The sequence below is a fragment of the Pinus tabuliformis genome, chromosome X (assembly GCF_031772625.1).
Source record: "Pinus tabuliformis cultivar Carrire ecotype Pingquan chromosome X, CPIR1, whole genome shotgun sequence".
In the NCBI taxonomy this organism is placed as follows: domain Eukaryota; kingdom Viridiplantae; phylum Streptophyta; class Pinopsida; order Pinales; family Pinaceae; genus Pinus; species Pinus tabuliformis.
Window position 1 is genome coordinate 1607399617 of NC_142308.1, and position 18872 is coordinate 1607418488.

The window sequence follows — 18872 nt, forward strand, 5'->3', positions numbered from 1 at the left end:
TTAGGAAGGAGATGGCCTGGAGCATTTAGAGAGTACTGAAAGGGAGGGAGATGGTCAATCTGGATTCTTGAAGGCTCCAAAAGCTCGGTCAGACCGGTGTACCAACATTTGGATCGGTTTGTCTGCATACGGGCGATGTTCTCCGAGGAGCAATATGCTAAATATGGGTATCTATCTCGACCTTTCCTCGTATCTGCCAGTCCTCGGATCCTGTGCAGGAGCGACACTAGTCTGAATATCACCTCTAGGCGGAAGGGTTGAGCCCGGAACTCTGCTAGAATGATGTGCTGAGGAACTATCTGCTTGCATCTAATGAAGCGGCACAAAAGGAGGGTCTAGACCCACTCCGTTGAAGCCCAATCTGACTCTAAGAGAGAGGGACCCCAAATCTCTGAGCCGTACAGTACTGTGGGACAAATCAAAGTGTTCATGATGCTCATCTTGGACGAGATGTCCTGGAAATGGTGCCGGAAACACTACCTCTCCAGAAGGGCTAGGGAGCCATACCCTTTGTTGATTCAAGGCTGAAAGGCTGGCCACAGGCTGAAGCGAGGCCCTGAAAACTAAACTCCCAAATATGTATAGGTGCTGACAATATCGATCTCTTCTCCTTTAAATAGGAAGTGGAAGTCCAAGGTTTTCTTGACTCCATTGAAAATAATCACTTTGGTCTTACCCAAGTTCACAGTTAGATGCCTCCGGTCACAAAAAGCTGCGAGAGCATTCAACTGTCTCTGAAGGCCTTCTTGGGAGGAGGCAATAAGGGCAATATCGTCTGCAAAGAGGAGGATGGAAATCAGGACCTGGTGGAGAATACACCCATCTGTCTCTTGGATATGCTCCCGGAGGAAGGACTCAAGCTCGTCGATATAGATCCCAAATAAAGTAGGAGAAAGGGGGCATCCTTGCTTGACTCCAATGGTGCTACGGATGAAGTCCGAAATTCCTCCGACTATGCGGAGACGGCCAAGGACAGCCTCATAGAGGCGCATGATAGCTGTCAGGAGAGTCGAGGAGATCCCAATCTCTCTTAGTCTCTGGAAAAGATCTTCCCTCGAGACTAAGTCAAAGGCCTTTTGGAAGTCTACAAAACAGCAGTACACTTTAGAGGATCGATGCCTAGCCTCCACGATCACCGCACGAAGAGTAAGGATGTGGTCGATCGTCTGGTGGTCCGGGCGGAATCCTGCATGGCCCTTGGCCCTGAGTTGTCTCTGCTCAAGGAAATGGGAGAGTGTCCTGTGGAGTGCTATGGCATATAGCTTGGAGAATGTGTGCCCAACCATGATTGTCCTGTAGTTGTTGGGGTCGGACGTAGGACCTGACTTGTGAATCGGGTAGATAATGTGGTGTGACCAACCATTCGGAAATCCATCCCGAACCACCTGGTTGAAAAGGTCCACCAGATATCTTACTAGAGGGCGAAGTCCATGCTTGATGAATTCCACCTGGAAGTAAAGAGAAGAAACTTCATCTCCAATCTGTATAGAAATAAGTGCACAAGAATTCATTATTCAACAGAAAAAAGCAGAGGACACATCTCAAAGATGTCACCATTCAGAATGAGGAAGAACAACAAACTATTGTTATGAGTGGTTTACAGTTTTCCACAAGGTCAGAGGAACACCTCTCTGACACCCCATCCTCTTCGACCTCATAGAATCCTTCAGAAAAATCACAGTCAACAAAATTGGGTGAACATGATGATCCCAATATCTTCAGTAAGTTTTTGCAGATTAAGCAAAAAAATGAAACACTCAAAGCTAGCACCTATGCTCAGTTTTGGAAGCAGACTTCTACCTCCCAGCATAGGTTGTTAACAACATTTGATAGTGAGAAAGGAAGGATGCAAATGGCATTCTTACAAGCTCAAGTACCATCTCCAAAAACTCCTGCAGATTATAAGAAGACTATCTTCTCATTTGATGCAAAGCAAATACATCCCATTGATCAAATGGATATGCATAGACAATCTGGAGAAATGATTTTCTCCACTATGACAAATACTGCTATAGAACTTTCAAAGTTAAGGACATCTCTCACAAATGTCCAAACACAATTAAAACTAGAGAAAATTTCTTCATTAGCAAAGGACACCAAAATCAAAACATTGGAAGATTTGGTGATCAAGTTGGGTTATGATCCCAGTGATGTCAAAGTAGTGGAGAAGATAATCAAGAAAAAGAATGCAGATATAGCAGCACTTAGGAAACAACTGAAATTACCTTCTACAAAAGATCCACAAACAAAAGAGATTGAAGAAAGTGAGCAGCATAAAGAAGACATGCTCAAATTGATCATTGAGCAAAATATACAAATAAAGGAGATGGAGGAGAAAATAGAGAAGCTACTTAAGGAAAAAGAAGAGGTTGCACAATTAATTGTAGCTCCAGTAACAGCCATACCAATTACAATTGCAGGGACAACACCAAATGATTTGAATAAAGTTGTGTAGGACCTGTCTCTTCAAAGACAAGAAAATGATAAGCTCCAGCATAAGCTAAAGAACCTAGAAGCACAGAAAATAAAAAATGATACCCTCTTGGTCGAAGAGATGCAGAAATCTCACCAACTTGCCAAGAATATAGATCAATTAGAAAATCAGTCACTGATGACTCAAGCCAAGGAAAGAATTTGGGTGGATATCAATCATGCCATAACTGAGGTTTAGCCATCCATTCAGATTATTTTTTAACAAGAAGAGTTAATTTATAGGTGCCAGATAGCAATTGAACAAGTCAGAACAGCATTGGGACAAAAACCAGCTGAGGCTACATCTATGATCAAAGTGTTGAACTCAAAGACTAGAGCAGAGTTGGCAGAAATTCAAATCGTTGATAGGACAGAGACAATCCTAGAGATCAAGAAGGTATTGCAGAAAAGGAACTTAATGACTCAGTTGGAGACTAAGTGTCAAGCTGTGGAAAATGGTGTCCAGAGATTTCATACTAAATTCAATTTGTTGAATCAAAGAGGATTGCCAGGGTTAGTAGCACCCAATAACAGAGTAATTAGCTTGAAAGATTACTGTGAAAAGCTTTACATTATTGCAACCAATACATCCAAGTTTGCAGGTATCAAAGGACATGTCACAGGTAAAGCTTTCATTGAAGCATTGGAGTTTGATTTAACTATCAAACATGAAATCAAGCACATTTTCATCAACAAGCCAACTTTTGAGAAATATACTGAAGTAGATGAAGTTTATAGAAAGCTAATAAATCCTTCTATACCGAATGATGAAAGGTGGGATGTGTTGTGTGATACCATCAAGTAAAAAGTTTTATCTCCAACAGATAGACAGCAAGACAACATTTTGGGGGTCAAGTCATCAACCATTTCCTCAAAGATAGTGCCAACAACCTCAACAGTTTAAGCACTCCTACATTTTTGTACTATTTTTGTAATTAGTTAGATGTTTCTAGAATCCAATATTTTTGTATAAATAAGTAGCAATTCGATGTATTAAGGGTTGAACCCTTGGATGAGTTTTCTAAAGCAAAATTGTATCAGACTGAAATTGCTTCACATTAATGAAAGGATTCTGGATTTGCTTCAAACTGCTTGTCACTTTGTGAGTTTGTCTTATGTTTTCACTTCATTTTGTTACTCTACATGTATTTAAGTTTCTATGAAGAAAATTGGGTAAGAGAACACTGAATATCAGTCTATCTTAAATGCCCTCTGAAGTTATAATCTATTTTAGAGATTAGTTTATTGGACTGTTTGTCTTTATAAGCTCCTCTACATTTATAAATTGTCAACCATCTTCATAAGATTAAATATATTTTGTTGGGCTGTAAACATTGTTTACTTGCATGCTTTCTTAAGATTAACTAAAAATTCAGTCTGGATATTTAGGAAATCACACTCTCATGCATTTCTTCCTTTCCATACACTTTTAAATCAAACTACTATTCAAAGGTAAAAAATCAGCCATGTCTTAATATTTAGTATTAATAAGGTTTATGCACCTATGTTAATCTGCTCATAATATTGGTCATCCAAAAACTTTTAAGACAACAAAACATTTTAGATGCTCTGGCATAATTAATTAACCTAGAATTATCTCAGAGGACAACACCAATACCATATCCCAATCATTGGACCTCATCCATCACTTTGAACCCTTGTTGTTGAATATCCTTTAGGTGATATGCATATAGTGAAGTCTCCCTTGTGGTTAAAGTACCACCAAATAGCTAGAGAAAGGTTGTTGACAATTATGGTCAATCTCTTGTTGCCATGAGGTCTAGGTCTGCCTAGTGGGCCTTTGCACTAAGCTTGCTAGATTTTGTACTAACATTTTTGGCATCATTACCAACGAGGAGTTGAGTCCACCTCATCGCGATCCAAAATCAATGCTTCAAGATTTGTTGATGAGAATATCCCAAATTCAAAGTTAGAACTTCTATTTTGATGACTCCGTTTGAAAAACGAAGCCCTAGTTCTTCATTTACCTTCAAAGATTCCATGCTTGTGAGGTGAAGCAAGCATCTTTAAAGGCATTTAAGTTCACCGTAGTAACTCCAAATTTTATTACTGTGCAAAAAATTCAAGACAATGGCTCCTTGGGATTTGCATGAAATGTACCCTGCTCTAGATGTTAAGGATATTCTTGGATATCCTAATTGTTATAGCACAAATTGTATGATTGATGTTCCAAAGTTTGATGGTAATCCTTCTTCAACCATTGATCATGTGGTAAAATCCCTCAAATACACTTTAGATATCAATATGATGAATGAGGATGCTCTCATGAGCTTGTGATAGGTTTTTATGGATATGGTAGCATTTGACAGGGGTTCTAGCCTCTAAGGTGTCAGAGAGGTTAAGGAACACAAGATATCCAAAACCCAGAAAACGTGTTGAGAGAAAACATTTTGAAACCCCTCAATTAAATTAATTGATCAATAATTAAAAGGTTCCTAAGTCTAACTTAAGAAAACTGATTAATGAATGGGTATTAATTGAGGAAATCGATTTTTCTCTAGAGACTTCTAGAAAAGTGACTTGACGGCGTCGAAGATGATCTCAAGCATCAATCCTGATTAAATCTTGGCGTTGAAGTTCCAACGAGAGATTATAAGAGCAGGTCAAAGGGATTGGAGAAGACAAAGTTTGTGAGCAAGGCAATTCCAATTCCCCAATTCACATTATTCAATGAGGGCACAATTGGAACCAGGGAAGAGCATCGGAAAGAGGGACCAATAGAGATTTGGGAGAAGAGATTCGAAGGAGATTTTCCTCATTTTTCCAGTGACCAAGAGGCAAGAAAAGTGGAGGTCGAATTGTCTGCAGAGGAGGCCAATTTGTGCGGTGCAAGTTAGCCAGAAACCCTAGTGCGAGTTGCCGAAAGAGGTTTGATCAATTGTCGGAGGCCGAGTTAGTATCCTGGAGGCAGAGCGAGTCACTTCCATAAGCAGAGGAGGGTAGTACAACTCACCTGGCAGAGTTTCAGGGGCTATGCGAGTTCATCCAGAGCCACAAGTGCAAATTTTGGGCAAAGGTGAGAATAGCCTAGAGGAGGTGTGAGTGGCTGCAGAGAGGCCAGTGTGATTGCAAAAGGAGATGAAGTATCTCTAGTATATTTTGCTAGTATATTGCCGGAGGTTTGCCAGTTGGACAAAAAGTTGTGATTATTCTCTCAAATTGCTGCATAATAATAGAACCCTAATCTGTTGCATCGATTTCCCCTTCGGAATTTTTTTAGGGACAACTGTCCAAAATAACAATGTCATTATTTTGTGCGTGTGTGTGCATCTATTTCTTAGTTTTGTATTTTTATTTCCGCAACATATTTTTATTATGAAGAATTGAAGTGTGATTTATTCGTTATTTGTTGTTAATAATTAACAGTGACAAATATACTGCATAAGTTAGGAGAATAATACTCAGTTGTTGCAATTCAAAGAATTTTCACATGGTATCAAAGCAAAGAAGATCAGATCAGAGGCTCTAAGTGAAGGAAGCGAGTTTTGTGTAGTTTCAAAGGGAAATCTAAAGCATCAATTTCCAGATCTGCACAGGCCAAGCCAGGGGTGCGTATTGCAGAGAGGCAGAAAATCAATTTCCAATTCAGGTGAAGGAAAAGTTCGATTTTGCCTCAAATCCGTAGCAGTGAGCAGTAGGATTGTCAGAGAGGAAGAAGGACAAGAAGGGGCAACAAACAGCAGCTTCTGCAAAGATCGATGAGTTGACCTCCAGATTGGAGGAATTACCATTGATAACGAAAATACCTCTAAATGGAGGAGGAATATGATACTTCAGATTGTTATACGAGCAAGGTCCGTGGGAGGAGCAACATGAAGTCTAAATCTTGCCAAGAAGGGCTTGCTTAGTGAGCCAAATCCAGTTGTTATATATTCTTCACATGGATCAATATGTTTGCTACAGCAGCCCCCAGTAGTAAATTAGCAAGAGGATCGAGATGTTAGCAAGGCGCAATCAGATCTTGAGGGACAATGCGGAGCCAGTTGTAGTCATTGAGGGACAATGCAGATCTAGTTGCAATCAAATCTTGAGGGACAATGCGGAGCTAGTTGTAGTCAGATACTTGAGAGGTAATTGCAGTCAGAGGATACAATGGGTAGTTGCAGAGTCAATTGCAGTGACATAGTACATCAACATGATTTTGAGACTCAGAGTGAGTCTAGCTTCAGAGGGAGCAACTCTATGGAGGCTTGGTCTTCAGGATCTGAGCAGATCAGTACACATGGTTGCATTGGTAGAGCAATGTAGGGGCACCAGCATTGTGAGATCAGAGTTTGATTCAAGTATAATTGGTACCAGGTCAATCAAAGTATGCGTAGTAGCATGGTGGACAATGTTTTCCAGTTTGACTTCTTCACAGTGATTTCTAGTGACTAGGAGTCAAATCAGTTGAGATGTGAAGAAAGAAGGCATAACAAATGTCAGAAATTACCAGCATGAGATAGTCCAACTACAAGTTGTTCATCAAGGGAGATGAGTTGAATGGAGAGTGGAGAACACCTTCCTCGTTAAGAGGGAGTGTTACTTTATGATGGATATGGTAACATCAGAGTCTCAGACAGGTGGTCTAGTCTTTAAGGTGTCATAGAGGCTAGGGAACATGAGATCTCCAAAACCCAGAAAGGTTTCGAGAGAAAACACTTAGAAACCCCTCAATTAAATTAATTGATCAATAATTAAAAGGTTCCTAAGTCTGACTTAGGAAAATTAATGGGTATTAATTGAGGAAATCGATTTTGCTCTAGAGACTTCCAGAAAAGTGACTTGACGGAGTCTAAGATGATTTGAGCCATCGATCCTGCTTAAATCTTGGTCGTTGAAGGTCCAGCGAAAGATTATAAGAGCAGTTTGATGGGATTGGAGAAGACACAGTTTGTGAGCAGGGCAGTTCGAATTAACCAATTTGTAGTATTTAGTGAGGGCATTGTTCAAGCAAGCGAAGAGCATCGGAAAGAGGGAGAAATAGAGATTTGAGAGCAGAGATCCGAAGGAGATTTTCCTCAGTTTTATAATGACCAAGAGGTAGGAAAAGAGGAGGCTGAATTGTCTGCAGAGGAGGCCAATTTGTGCAGTTCAAGTTAGCCAGAAACCCCAATGCAAGTTGTTAGATGAGGTCCGATTAAGTTGCCAAAGGTTGGATCAGTATCCTGGAGGTAGAGCAAGTCATTTCCAGAGGCAAAGGGGCAATACAACTCACCTGGAAAAGTTCCATGGGTTGTGCAAGTTCATCCATAACCACCAATGTGCATTCTAGGCAAAGGTGTGAATGGCCTAGAGGAGGTGCGAGTAGTTGGAGAGAGGCCAATGTGATTGCAAAAGGAAACAGAGTGTCTCCAGTATATTTTGCTAGTAATTATGCACTGGCTGTGGAGACGGGGGGGCGAGTTTCGGAGACGGCTAGAGCGCACCCCCAAATTTTCAAGGGACGGCAGGTTGGGGACGGCAAGTGCGGCAACTAATTTTTATATTTATTAAAAAATAAAAAATAAAATAAAATTTAGTAATTCAGCATAAACATGAATGATAAATTAAAATATAAAAATTAGAACTATTACTAATTTTGAAATTCAAATTACAAAATAAAATACTAAAGTCTAATACTATCTAATCATCATTGTGCATCACAAAAACAAATCTCGTCATCATTGCCCATTGTCAAGAACTTAAGAAGTACTATTAGTCTGCTACAACCTACAATCTACTACTGTCTACATAATCATTCTATGATGCATGATGAATCATTTCAAAATTTAAGTAGCAACTAAACTTTAAAGTCTAAAAGTAAAATTTAATAAAACTATAAACATGAACAAGTCATTAAAATTTAATTATAAATCCCAAATTAAGAGTCTAGAAATTAAGAACCTTGCGAGACTTGTCATCAATGTAATGTATATCATAATCATTCAGAATCATTATTATTTATAGAGCACAAAGAGTATTACCATCCCGTCTATTTACCTTATAACATTAAGTGTTAACGATGAGTTAGCCATTGTAATGTTTATTTTATGAGTAACAAATGTTATGTACAAAAGTAATAATGTCATAAAGTGAAACAAAATATATATAATAAATGATGTTTATGATGTATCCAGGGAATTAGTTGATTGGTTCCTAAAATGAATAATGGAACTTGCTATGTATATAGACAACACCACTAGTAATTTAGTAACACATTGATATATCATCTAGTCTCTCCTGCTTGTCTCTTGCATATATTTAACATGGTATTAAAGTCATGGTGATTGTGGCATGGGGAAATTTCAAAGATTCATGCTAAGAAAAGGTTTGTCATAGACATGGAGAAAGAGACAAGTTCAAATTGAAGGCAAATTAATTCATGGAGTATAGTGACTGTAAACTGTAAACATGAATAAGTCATTAAAATTTAATTATAAATCCCAAATTAAGAGTCTCAAACTTCGCCCCATCACTTGACTCTTACCTCACCTACAACCTTCGCTCGACTTCTCTTAGCTCTGATTACCTTTGTCGTTGTGAATGGAGTTCTTTGTTCAATGTTTACCTTCGCCCTTTGTCTCAAACTTCGCTCGACTCTTACCTGCAACCAGGGTTGTGGGGGAGCTCCCCGCTCCCAATTTGCGCTCCGAGCAGGAACGCGCTCCCAAAAACACTCCCAAGGAGGGACATTCTCCTTAGTCTTCATTTTCATCCTTTTACTTAAATTTTTAACATTACCATGAAATGACTCAGGATGTTTGAGAGTTGTTCCAACCTCATTGGATTTCATATGGAGAAAGTAGAATTTTAGATTTCATTCAAAATCCAGCAGACTTATCAGTTTTTCAAGATTTCAGGATTGGGGGATTGCAATGCTTCCATTGAATTTTGTCATGTATTAGGGTATGGAACTCGTATTTAATCAAGAGCACGAATCCCTCTATGTACCTTGATGTTAGTGACATTGGTTGTCGAACTCCTCTATTGTGACCCTCCTAAAAATGTACGCATCACTCAAACAAAATCTTGACTTGACATGCTATGCTTTTTCTATCTTATGTTAATGCTTAGAGGGTGATATTAATGACAAAGATCAATATACAGATATAGAGGTAATGACAAAGATAACTCTGGATATTAATGCTTAGAGGGTGATATTAATGACAAAGATCCTGATTTTCCAACAAGACTAAAAAATTAGACATTTCTCGTGGTGGCAAGAGGCCCAAGCATAAGCAATAGATAATAAATTTACTTGTCTTTTCTAGTTTCTAGTAGTTTTTATAACTATTGACTCTTTCATATTTATTATGATATTTTTTTAAACAATATATGACAATTTAAGTTTGAAGTTGGCAATTATAACTCATTAGTAATGAATTATGAATATGATGCTTCATGAAATTTGAAAGTTGTTTCATTTCATTTCATTTTATAACATTTCATTCATGTTAGATAGTATTTGTTGTAATGGTTACACTTAGCTTACAAGTACAACTTTGGTGATCAATGATGATAAATGTTATATATTGAATTTGGAAAGCTTCAAGCTTTAAGATTGATGAATCATGAGACTCAATATGTTGTATGTTACTATGTTACTATGTTACTAACTTGTGGACATAGTTGATGAAGATTATAACTTCTAGATGATTGTTGTTATATGGTTCAATCTATGTTTTTTTTATGCTTTTTATATTTAATTCATCATTCTACATGTTTTTGTTGACATGTATGGATCAAAATATAAAAAATATAAATATATATATATATATATATAAAAAATGCTTCGGGATTCGTTCCCAAACCGAGAGCTTCTGAAAATGTCGCTCCCGCACCCATTTTCGCTCCCGCTCCCCGCTTTCGCTCCTGCTCCCAAGTAACACTGCTTGCAACCCTCGTAACAAGTGTTTCCCTGCAACCTTTGCTCGAGCTCAGTGTTTACTTGCAACCTTCACAACCTATGTTTACCTTCGTTGTCGTGTCTCTGTAACAGTGTTTACCTTCATCATCGTCGTGTAGTGTGTAGTATGTGATAGGTCTAGTTTAGTGTGTATGTGATAGGTTTAGTTTAGTTGATAGGTTTAGGTTGCGATAGGGTTTAGGTTTCAAATTTTGTTTTTTAATTTTTTGACTTTAAAGTTTAGAACTTAGGTTTTAAAATTCATTTTGTTTTAAGTTTAATGTGCTTGATATCAAGGGACATCCTAAAGTACCCTGAAAAGTCCCGAATTTTTCAAGGGATACCCTGGAAGTCCCTAAGTCCCTGATGGAGTCCCTGACCAATTGGGGAAGTTTCTGACAAGTTCCAAAGTACCCAGATCATCAGGACGTAGGAAAGGCCATGAACTTTGGTGGGGACAGGTCCCCGTGCAACATAGTAATAAAATCCTCATTTGTTGCACTGGTTTTCCCTTTAGAGTTTTTTCGGGGACAATTGTCCAAAATAACAGTGTCATTATTTTGTGTGTGTGCATCTATTTCTTAGTTCCGTATTTTATTTTCGCAATGTATTTTTATTGTGAAGAATTGTAGTGTGGTTTATTCACTATTTGTTGTTAGTAATTAACAATGCAAATAAACTGCGTGAGTTAGGAGAATAATACTCAATTGTTGTAATTCAAGGAATTTTCACAGGATGTTCATTAATTGTCTTGGAAAAGATCAAAGCGAATGGGCTAAATATGCTTGTAAACCAAAAACATGTCTTCTATTAAGGTGTCTATTCAAAATAAATAGCATTGGGGGCCAATGTTTCAGAGTTATAAACACATCCTTCAAGACTTGGTCAAGGCCCTTCAAGAGGAAGGCGTCTTAGACCCATTTGAAGATGTGACAAAGGAAACTGATGAAGAGGATATAGTGAGCAAGAAGAAGAGGTCCTTCTTGACCATCAATAGGAACATGCTGAAAAAGATCTCGAGGAAAATCATGAACTTAGTGAGTGTTTTACCTATGAGGAATATGATGATCCTCCTAGTAGTGATGAAGAGGATTTTGTCAAAAGATGAGGTAAGCTCTATCCTTTCCATGGCTATCGAGTCTAATGATACATCTTGTGAAACCCTTGAAAAGGTTGATCCCATTAATCCTCAAGAGAATAATAATGATGCTTTTCTGCACGTGGAAGAGGGGAAGTGGGATGTGAATTGTTATCATTTTGACAGGGATCCAATTTATGATACCAATGTTGATGCTAATGATGGTCTGTCCCAGCCTTGCACATCATGTGATGATCAGGAAGACATGATTACCGATTTGTTTAAGCCATATTTGCTTCCTTTTGATATCATTCCTTAGTCATACTCAGATTCTATGGATTATCTACATGATGAGCCGACTTTGGTCACCCATTTTGAATTTGATTTTTGTGATGGGCAATATGTTTGTTGAGATCTTGTCCTTCAATCTTCTTTTTCTTCATGCCACTCTCAACATCTCCCTAGTGACGTTAATGAGAATAGTACGTTTGAAATAGCTATTGGGCAAGAATGTTTAAAATTGATCATTGACTACTCTATCTTCAGGTTGTAAGAGAGGATGCAATGGTGTGGGAAAAAATTCTCTTTTCCCTTTTCATCCTTAATCCATTCGAGCAAGGATGAGCCATGGTTGTCTTATTGCAATTTTCCCACCACACACCCTTATTTCTTTCATTTAATCTTTGTGTATTAGGAGATAATGGTTAATGATTGTGATATCTCATAATTAAGAATAGAGGTAAAAGGCATGATATTGATACGATAACATGTTGGCTTCATTGGTTGTATGCGTATACTCAGTTGATGTACTAAATGTTAGCATAGGTTAGAATAGGATTGTATGCATTGCATCTTTGATTTTGCATCAATCTTTTGATATTGTTCATGTTGTTTGGCTTGCATAATAGTTAAATGTTTTATTTAAGCTAACATTTTATTTTCGTACTATTTGTATCCTATATCGCCAGGGTGATGATCAACATATTGCTTAGTTGCTATCAACAAGTTGTTGTGTGTCCAGATAACAAGTATATGAACACTAGGGATTGTTAGTACTCTCATGCACTCCTTGTTTGAGCACATGGATCATGCACTCTATAGTGAGTACATGTCCCCGAGTTGGAGCCATATGTTACCCACCAAAAAGGGTAACCCCATAGGAGAAATATTTTTCTCTTAGCTTGGACAGCCAACCAATCAATAGCCCTACACATTGCTCATTGATGATGATATGTCAGTTTCCTCCGCCATCTACACCAATCATGCACCTCTCACCATCCAACATTCCTCTTGGGTTTTCTCCCAAGGTTGGGTTTCCCAAGGTAAAAATATTCTCTTTTGTGCATGGTTGTCTTTCCGTGATATTTAATGTTTTTGTTACATTTACTGTCAAGATTTTCTGAAGTGTAATTATTCCATGATAGTAATGGTATAAAATACTAGTTGAAAATAATTAGGAAGTAATTACCTGGCAGAAAATTGTAGTCTACTACACTTGCATAGATTTTCAACATTTTCAACATGTTCAAATTTTTGCCACACAGGCTAACATGTCTCCGGAGAATAGAACCCAGGTGGAGGGGTAATTAAACCCGCTAGTTGTCACTCGAGCTATTTTCCTTTGACCACTTTAAAACCATCATCAATGTCTTTTATTACCCATTGATCTAGTCAAAATTAGACCTTTTTTATTGTTGTGAGTGATGCAGTAAAAAGAGAGAAGATTAGTCCCTACTCTTCGACAAGAAAGACTTCCCAAATTTGGCAGTGTCAATGAGAATATCATCACATCCTAAATGGAAAAAGTTGAGTTATCACCAATAATCACTTTCTTGCCATTGTGATGACGTCAATAATTAGAGAGAACGTGTTGGTGTTTCATGATATGCCTAATGGCTCTAGAGTTAGCAATCCATTCCTATGAAGTGGAGGATCAATATGTACAAAGCATAGCTAGATGTGCATCGTAAGATGGATCCATCAAGTGCTACAAGACTTTAAGAAGATCCAAAAAATAAGTTACAATTATACCTCTAGAACCCCAAGAGGAAAAACTTAGAAAATGATGATTCAAGAAAACCTTAGTTCCACGCCATGATATATAATGCCACCAGCCAAAAAATTTCGGATCAACAAAGAGAATTGAAAGAATAAGGTTCACACCCAATCCGATATCGTGTCGAGATTTATAAAGGTTAACAAAAGAATTAATGGAACCAAATCATGGATACATTACTAGATGAAATTCTCATCAAAAGTTAAGCATTCAACATTGACAGTTGATGAGAGCTTAAGCTAGACTTACCACATGGTCATAGATCTTAATTCTTAGAGTTAAAGATTGTGCATGTTTCTTGCTTGTGGTCTTCAAATCGATGCTCTTTAGGATCAATTCAATCTCATACCAATATAGAGTTGAAAGTTTTTATGAATTCAACAAGTTCCTCGTGCTTGCATGAGGGTACTTTTAGTTTTTCCGAGACTTGCTTTTTTGGGTAACTTTCTATTTCTACGTCTCTATTTTTGGAAAATTGATCATATATTTGGGTACCCATTATGGAGACATGGATAAGCATAAACTTTGGTGATGATTGCAACATGAATAATTAAGGCAAAATTAGGGTTTCTACTTTTTGAGATCAATCATATTTTTAGAAATCCCTTATGGAGGACAATGTGTGGGCCAATTTTGGCGATGATCACAAAAGATGGGCAATTAAAGTTTTTGTTTCTTTCAATTTTTGTAGATAACTTTGTCACCCTTCTAGCAGTGAAGATTGGTTTCAGTTTTTCGGATATTCTAAGCACTTTGATATGTTGTGATATGGCCTATTTTTAGCAAAGGAGAACTAATCTAGTTTCAACATGTGCAAAGCATGGTTCTATTCTATGTTTTGACTTACAAGGGTTGCACCATACCTATGGACCTATGTGATCTTTCTAGAGCCCATGGAGGAGTGCACTGCCACTAGAGATGATTCATGGAGATTTGAGTGTCTTGTTGACCCATGGCATCTATCATTGACTAGTATGGCCCACTTGAGATAGTAACTTTGACTTGACTTTGTTTCTACGACATGCTTTCTCCATGTTGCCTTGCACAACTAAAAAGCATATATGCTAGAAAAGTTTCCATTGTTGTTTTTTGTCTCTAAAAGAAAAATCTTTCTATGTTGGGTAAAGAGAGCTTTATTTGGACTCCACTTGGATATTTTACTTGGAAGTGCCCCTTTTCTATCCTTAGGATGCTTTCCTCTTTTGTCTTATTTTCTCCAAGTGAAGCACATGGCTTAAGTAGGCTTTCTAGCCTCTTGTTATGGTTTTCGCCCATCATCATGGGCTTGAGAAGAGGTTGGTCCTCCTCGACACCACTATTCTTCAGGTCTTCCACCATTCCTACAATGTATTCTAGGCAGAAGAATGGTGCTTTACTTGAGGACCTTTCCAACCAGATTCTAATGTTTTTGTAGGTGGTGGCATGGCATGCTTTTCTCCTTTTCTATCTTCTTATAGTTTCGGAATGCATGCAGGCTATCTTTCGTATGAGGAGAGCACCCACATTTGACAGATTCCAGGCAGATTTCAGTGCTTATAATTTCTTTTGCAGAGCCTTTCAGTTGCTTTTGAGTGCTTTCACAGGGCATGAGTAGGGTGCCTTATTTGTGTGCTTTTGGGCATTTTTTGCCTAGTTGAGGCACCCTAGTTGAGTGTGCATGAAGCTTAAGAGGGGTGCTTTGTTCCTTTTTCAAATTGTTTCCAAACCAAGGCATAGCTTTATCCTTGATTCTAGTGCTTTTGTAGGTGGTGACATGGCATGATTTTCTCCTTCTCTATCTTCTTCTAGTTTGGGAATGCATGCAGGCTATTTTGATATGAGGAAGGCACCCACATTTGACAGATTCCAGGCAGATTTCAGTGCTTATAGTTTCTTTTGCAGAGCCTTTCAGTTGCTTTCCAGTGCTTTCACAGAGCATGAGGAAGGTGATATTCTTTGCATGCTTTTGGGCTTTTCTTGCCTAGTCAAGGCACACTAGTTGAGTGTGCATGAAGCTTAAGAAGGGTGCTTTCTTCCTTTTTCAGAATTTTTCCAACCCAAGGCACAGCTTTATCCTTGATCTTCCTCCTTTTTCATCTTCTCTTAGCTGTAAATAGGAGTGCAAGCAAGGGAGATAATCATCAATGTTTTCATTCTTCTTGCTTCCATTGTTTTCACTTGAGATTTAGATGTTTGAGCAAGCCCTTGTGCTATTGTATTGGTTGAGTCCCCAACATGCACTGCCATAGTTATATTTTGAGTGGTGTAAGGAGATTGTAAGAGTCTTGGCATGATTACTTCTCTCTTTGGAGACCCTTGAGCGCATTGATTTGTGCCCAACCTTCTTGGAACATTGCTCTTTCTATGACTTTCAGTAATAATGATCCAATCAACATCTTTTGGCAACATGCGTACTTGTGTGTAAACATTCTATCTATTTTGCATAACTCTCATTCTTTAAACATTTACTTCTTGGGTGCAGGAACATTGTGATATACAAATTTTTGTTTGCCTTAAAAGTTTCCATTTAAATTACTTCATTAACCAAGGACAAGGCACCAGTCATCTAATAAACATACTTAATTTTGTAAGCATTTTAAGGTGAAAACAAATTGAATATCATTCTTTTTTCAAACTTAAATGTGGATTTGTGAGGGGAACACCTCATGTCAATGGCAACGCATTGATTTCGAGTGCTTTTCTTGATTTTAGAGCAATTTAGTTCGTTGTTATGCAACTTTTATTGAAAAAAGAAGGGAATATTATAATGAATTTATGAAATTTCTGACTTCTTTTAGCAGAAACAATTGTAAATTCAGAAGTTAAGCTTGGTGATTGGAGGAATAAGTTGCATATTTCCGAGTTTTAGTGCAGAACAACAAGCTTTTAGTGCAAATTTGAGGTGTTAAATGTCCCCCAATGTTCATAATTGAAGCCTTGAATCGCTTAGAGATAACCCCATGAGATTAGCAAAGCACTAACCCAATGCGAGGGATGTGTGAGGTGATCTTGGCACTTTCCCTTAAGTTATCCGATCAATGGATCGTTTATTCAAGTTATTTCCTGGTAATAACTAGAAGCAAGCTTAATTCTTAAAGCAACAACATATAATGGTTCTTTAACGCCTTCTGTTACTTCAGATTAATCCTATAAATTTTCATGAAAATATTTATGTTAGGATTCCTAAAGTGGGTTTTAAGGTACACTAGGATCTGGATAACTTAACTGAAACAGTAAAAAAAGTTACGCTACTTAACAGAGTGAACCGCAAACCCTATTCTGCTTTTTATCTCGATATTGTGGATTCCTAAAAAATCTACTCCAGGAAAGCTACTATTAAGTGCAAATCCTTCAACTGTTTATCGTTATTAATCTACAGTTCAGAAAAGATAACCTCGCTGTTTTGGGTGAAATAAATGAAACCTCACCTTTGCCATCTCCCTGTTAAGCTTCTTGACAGTTGCTGCTAAAACACTCTTGTCATGATTGAGCTTTGCCTGCAGGGAAATTAACATTTTAAACGTAAAACAAAGAGAAGATAAGCGATTGAAGAAGGGCAGGTCTGAAATATAAAGAAAAAAACGGCTAAATTTGGCGGAATTTCAACAGTGAAGTAGGAACATGAACAAAAGGCATTAAACTTGAGCTACAAAATCGAATTGACATAAAATAATTAACACAAAGATTATAAAACACTAATATTTGAATAAAATTATTAAAATTACTTAAGGTGAAACTGCAAATTACCAAGATAATTGAAAATGATAGTTCAATCCGAAAAGAAAATCCTAAATTTCAAAATTTAACAGATGGACATTCACCAGAGAAGCAACATTGCCATAAACTTTCGAAAGAAATAGGGAATGAAACAAATTTGGCAATGGAAGATAGACAGTGATTGAACAAAAGCATATCAAAGTTAAACAAGAAACGCAGGGAACTAGCAAAATTGACACGAAATACTCAAACGAAATCAGAACAAGAGTGGATTTCAACGAATTGTTAAAATCACCAACTTCTGACTGGGATCAAGCAAATATAGTTCAAATTCGAACCGGACCAGACGAGAATTTAAGGGGAAAACATGCGGTGATATCGCGAAATAAGATAACAACAGAAGAGGAACTGAACAGAAACAAAACTACTAAATAAAGAAGGTTTTAAAAAATAAGTGAGCACATAAACAAGCTGACCTGCTCTTCCAGTGAGTGAGACAGCCGTTCGTCAGTTTCGTTAAGAGCCTTTTCTAACTGGTTGATTTTTTCTTCCAGTTCGTAGATTATTTGATCTTTCTCGGAAATTTTAATCTTGAGCTTTGCGGCGTCGGTCTCTAACTTGATGACCCGGGATCCAATCGCAAGGGAGGTAATTCTACGTGCTAATTCCAGCTGCTCGTAAGGGTCCGTGGGAAGAATGCCGAGAAGTTCTTCCGGAAGCTCGAAATCCGAAGGATTGTACGGACCGTAATTGACGCCTTTTGACATTCTTTCCTGCAATTGAAGCGGAAAAAAATTTCCAAGGCGTCTGGTATGAATATGTCGGATTAAATGTTTTTCTGTGAAAACGAGCAGAACTTAAATGCCCCGCTTAAGTACGTGGACATCTTACATGTGATCAGGCTGCCATCCTCGTAGCAGTCTTTCCCGTCATTAGACATTTATTTTACTGGTTTAGGTGCCATAAACTTCGTTTAAGGTCGCGGTTCCAGGTGATACCTTTTGTCAAATATCCTCTGCACATCTACTGTTCATATCTTCTGTACAACCTACTGTGTGGATGTGTTTTCGTACACATGGATTATATTTTATCTTTAAATTCGGCTCTCATTCGACACCCTGTCAAAATCACCGAATTATAATGGAATCAGATTATGTGGATTTTACTTTAAAAAATTTAATCTAGAGTAATGTATGTATTGCTTAAATTACTCATAAAAATGTTTTGTTTAATTATTTTATATTTTAGAATTTTTGGTTTTAATTTGATGATTTTTTTTTTTAATAATTTTAGAAAGTTTTGAATTTAGACTTATGTGATTTATATTAATTTTTAGAAGAATTTTGGGTGAAAATCACATAGAGATAATTTTGTCTACACTTTTCGAACCAACTAGTGTGGTTCATCGTCACGACAAGTTGAATGAGAGATCTTGCTATGCATCAATAATTTTGTCGACACCTAAAATAATGACAGCTCGATTTAACCGGGAAACGGCTAGTTAGACCAAAATTTTTATTCAAATCAGTTAATTCGGTTATTAATTCTCTTATTAAAATAAACATAATTGACAATTTTATAAATATATATTAAAATAAGTGAGTTAATATACTATAATCATTAAATAATCGAGTAATTAAAAATAGATAATAGTTAACTATATTTTTTTAAATAAATATAAA

The 18872-nt window shown here is 37.3% G+C and overlaps 1 protein-coding gene across 2 annotated transcripts in view; it reads right to left on the reverse strand.

Annotated features, from left to right (window-relative positions):
• Positions 1-18253, reverse strand: part of LOC149146190 (uncharacterized protein At4g15545-like) — a 93711-nt gene extending 75458 nt beyond the window's left edge. For both annotated transcript variants that reach the window (XM_089452880.1, XM_089452879.1), the window contains exons 1-2: positions 17667-18253; positions 16902-16970 (exon numbers count right to left, since the gene is read on the reverse strand). In XM_089452880.1, coding sequence (XP_089309006.1) covers positions 16902-16970; positions 17667-17957 — 360 coding nt within the window. In that variant the 5' untranslated portion in view covers positions 17958-18253. The remainder of the gene's footprint in view (positions 1-16901; positions 16971-17666) is intronic.
• Positions 18254-18872: the final 619 nt, after the last annotated feature.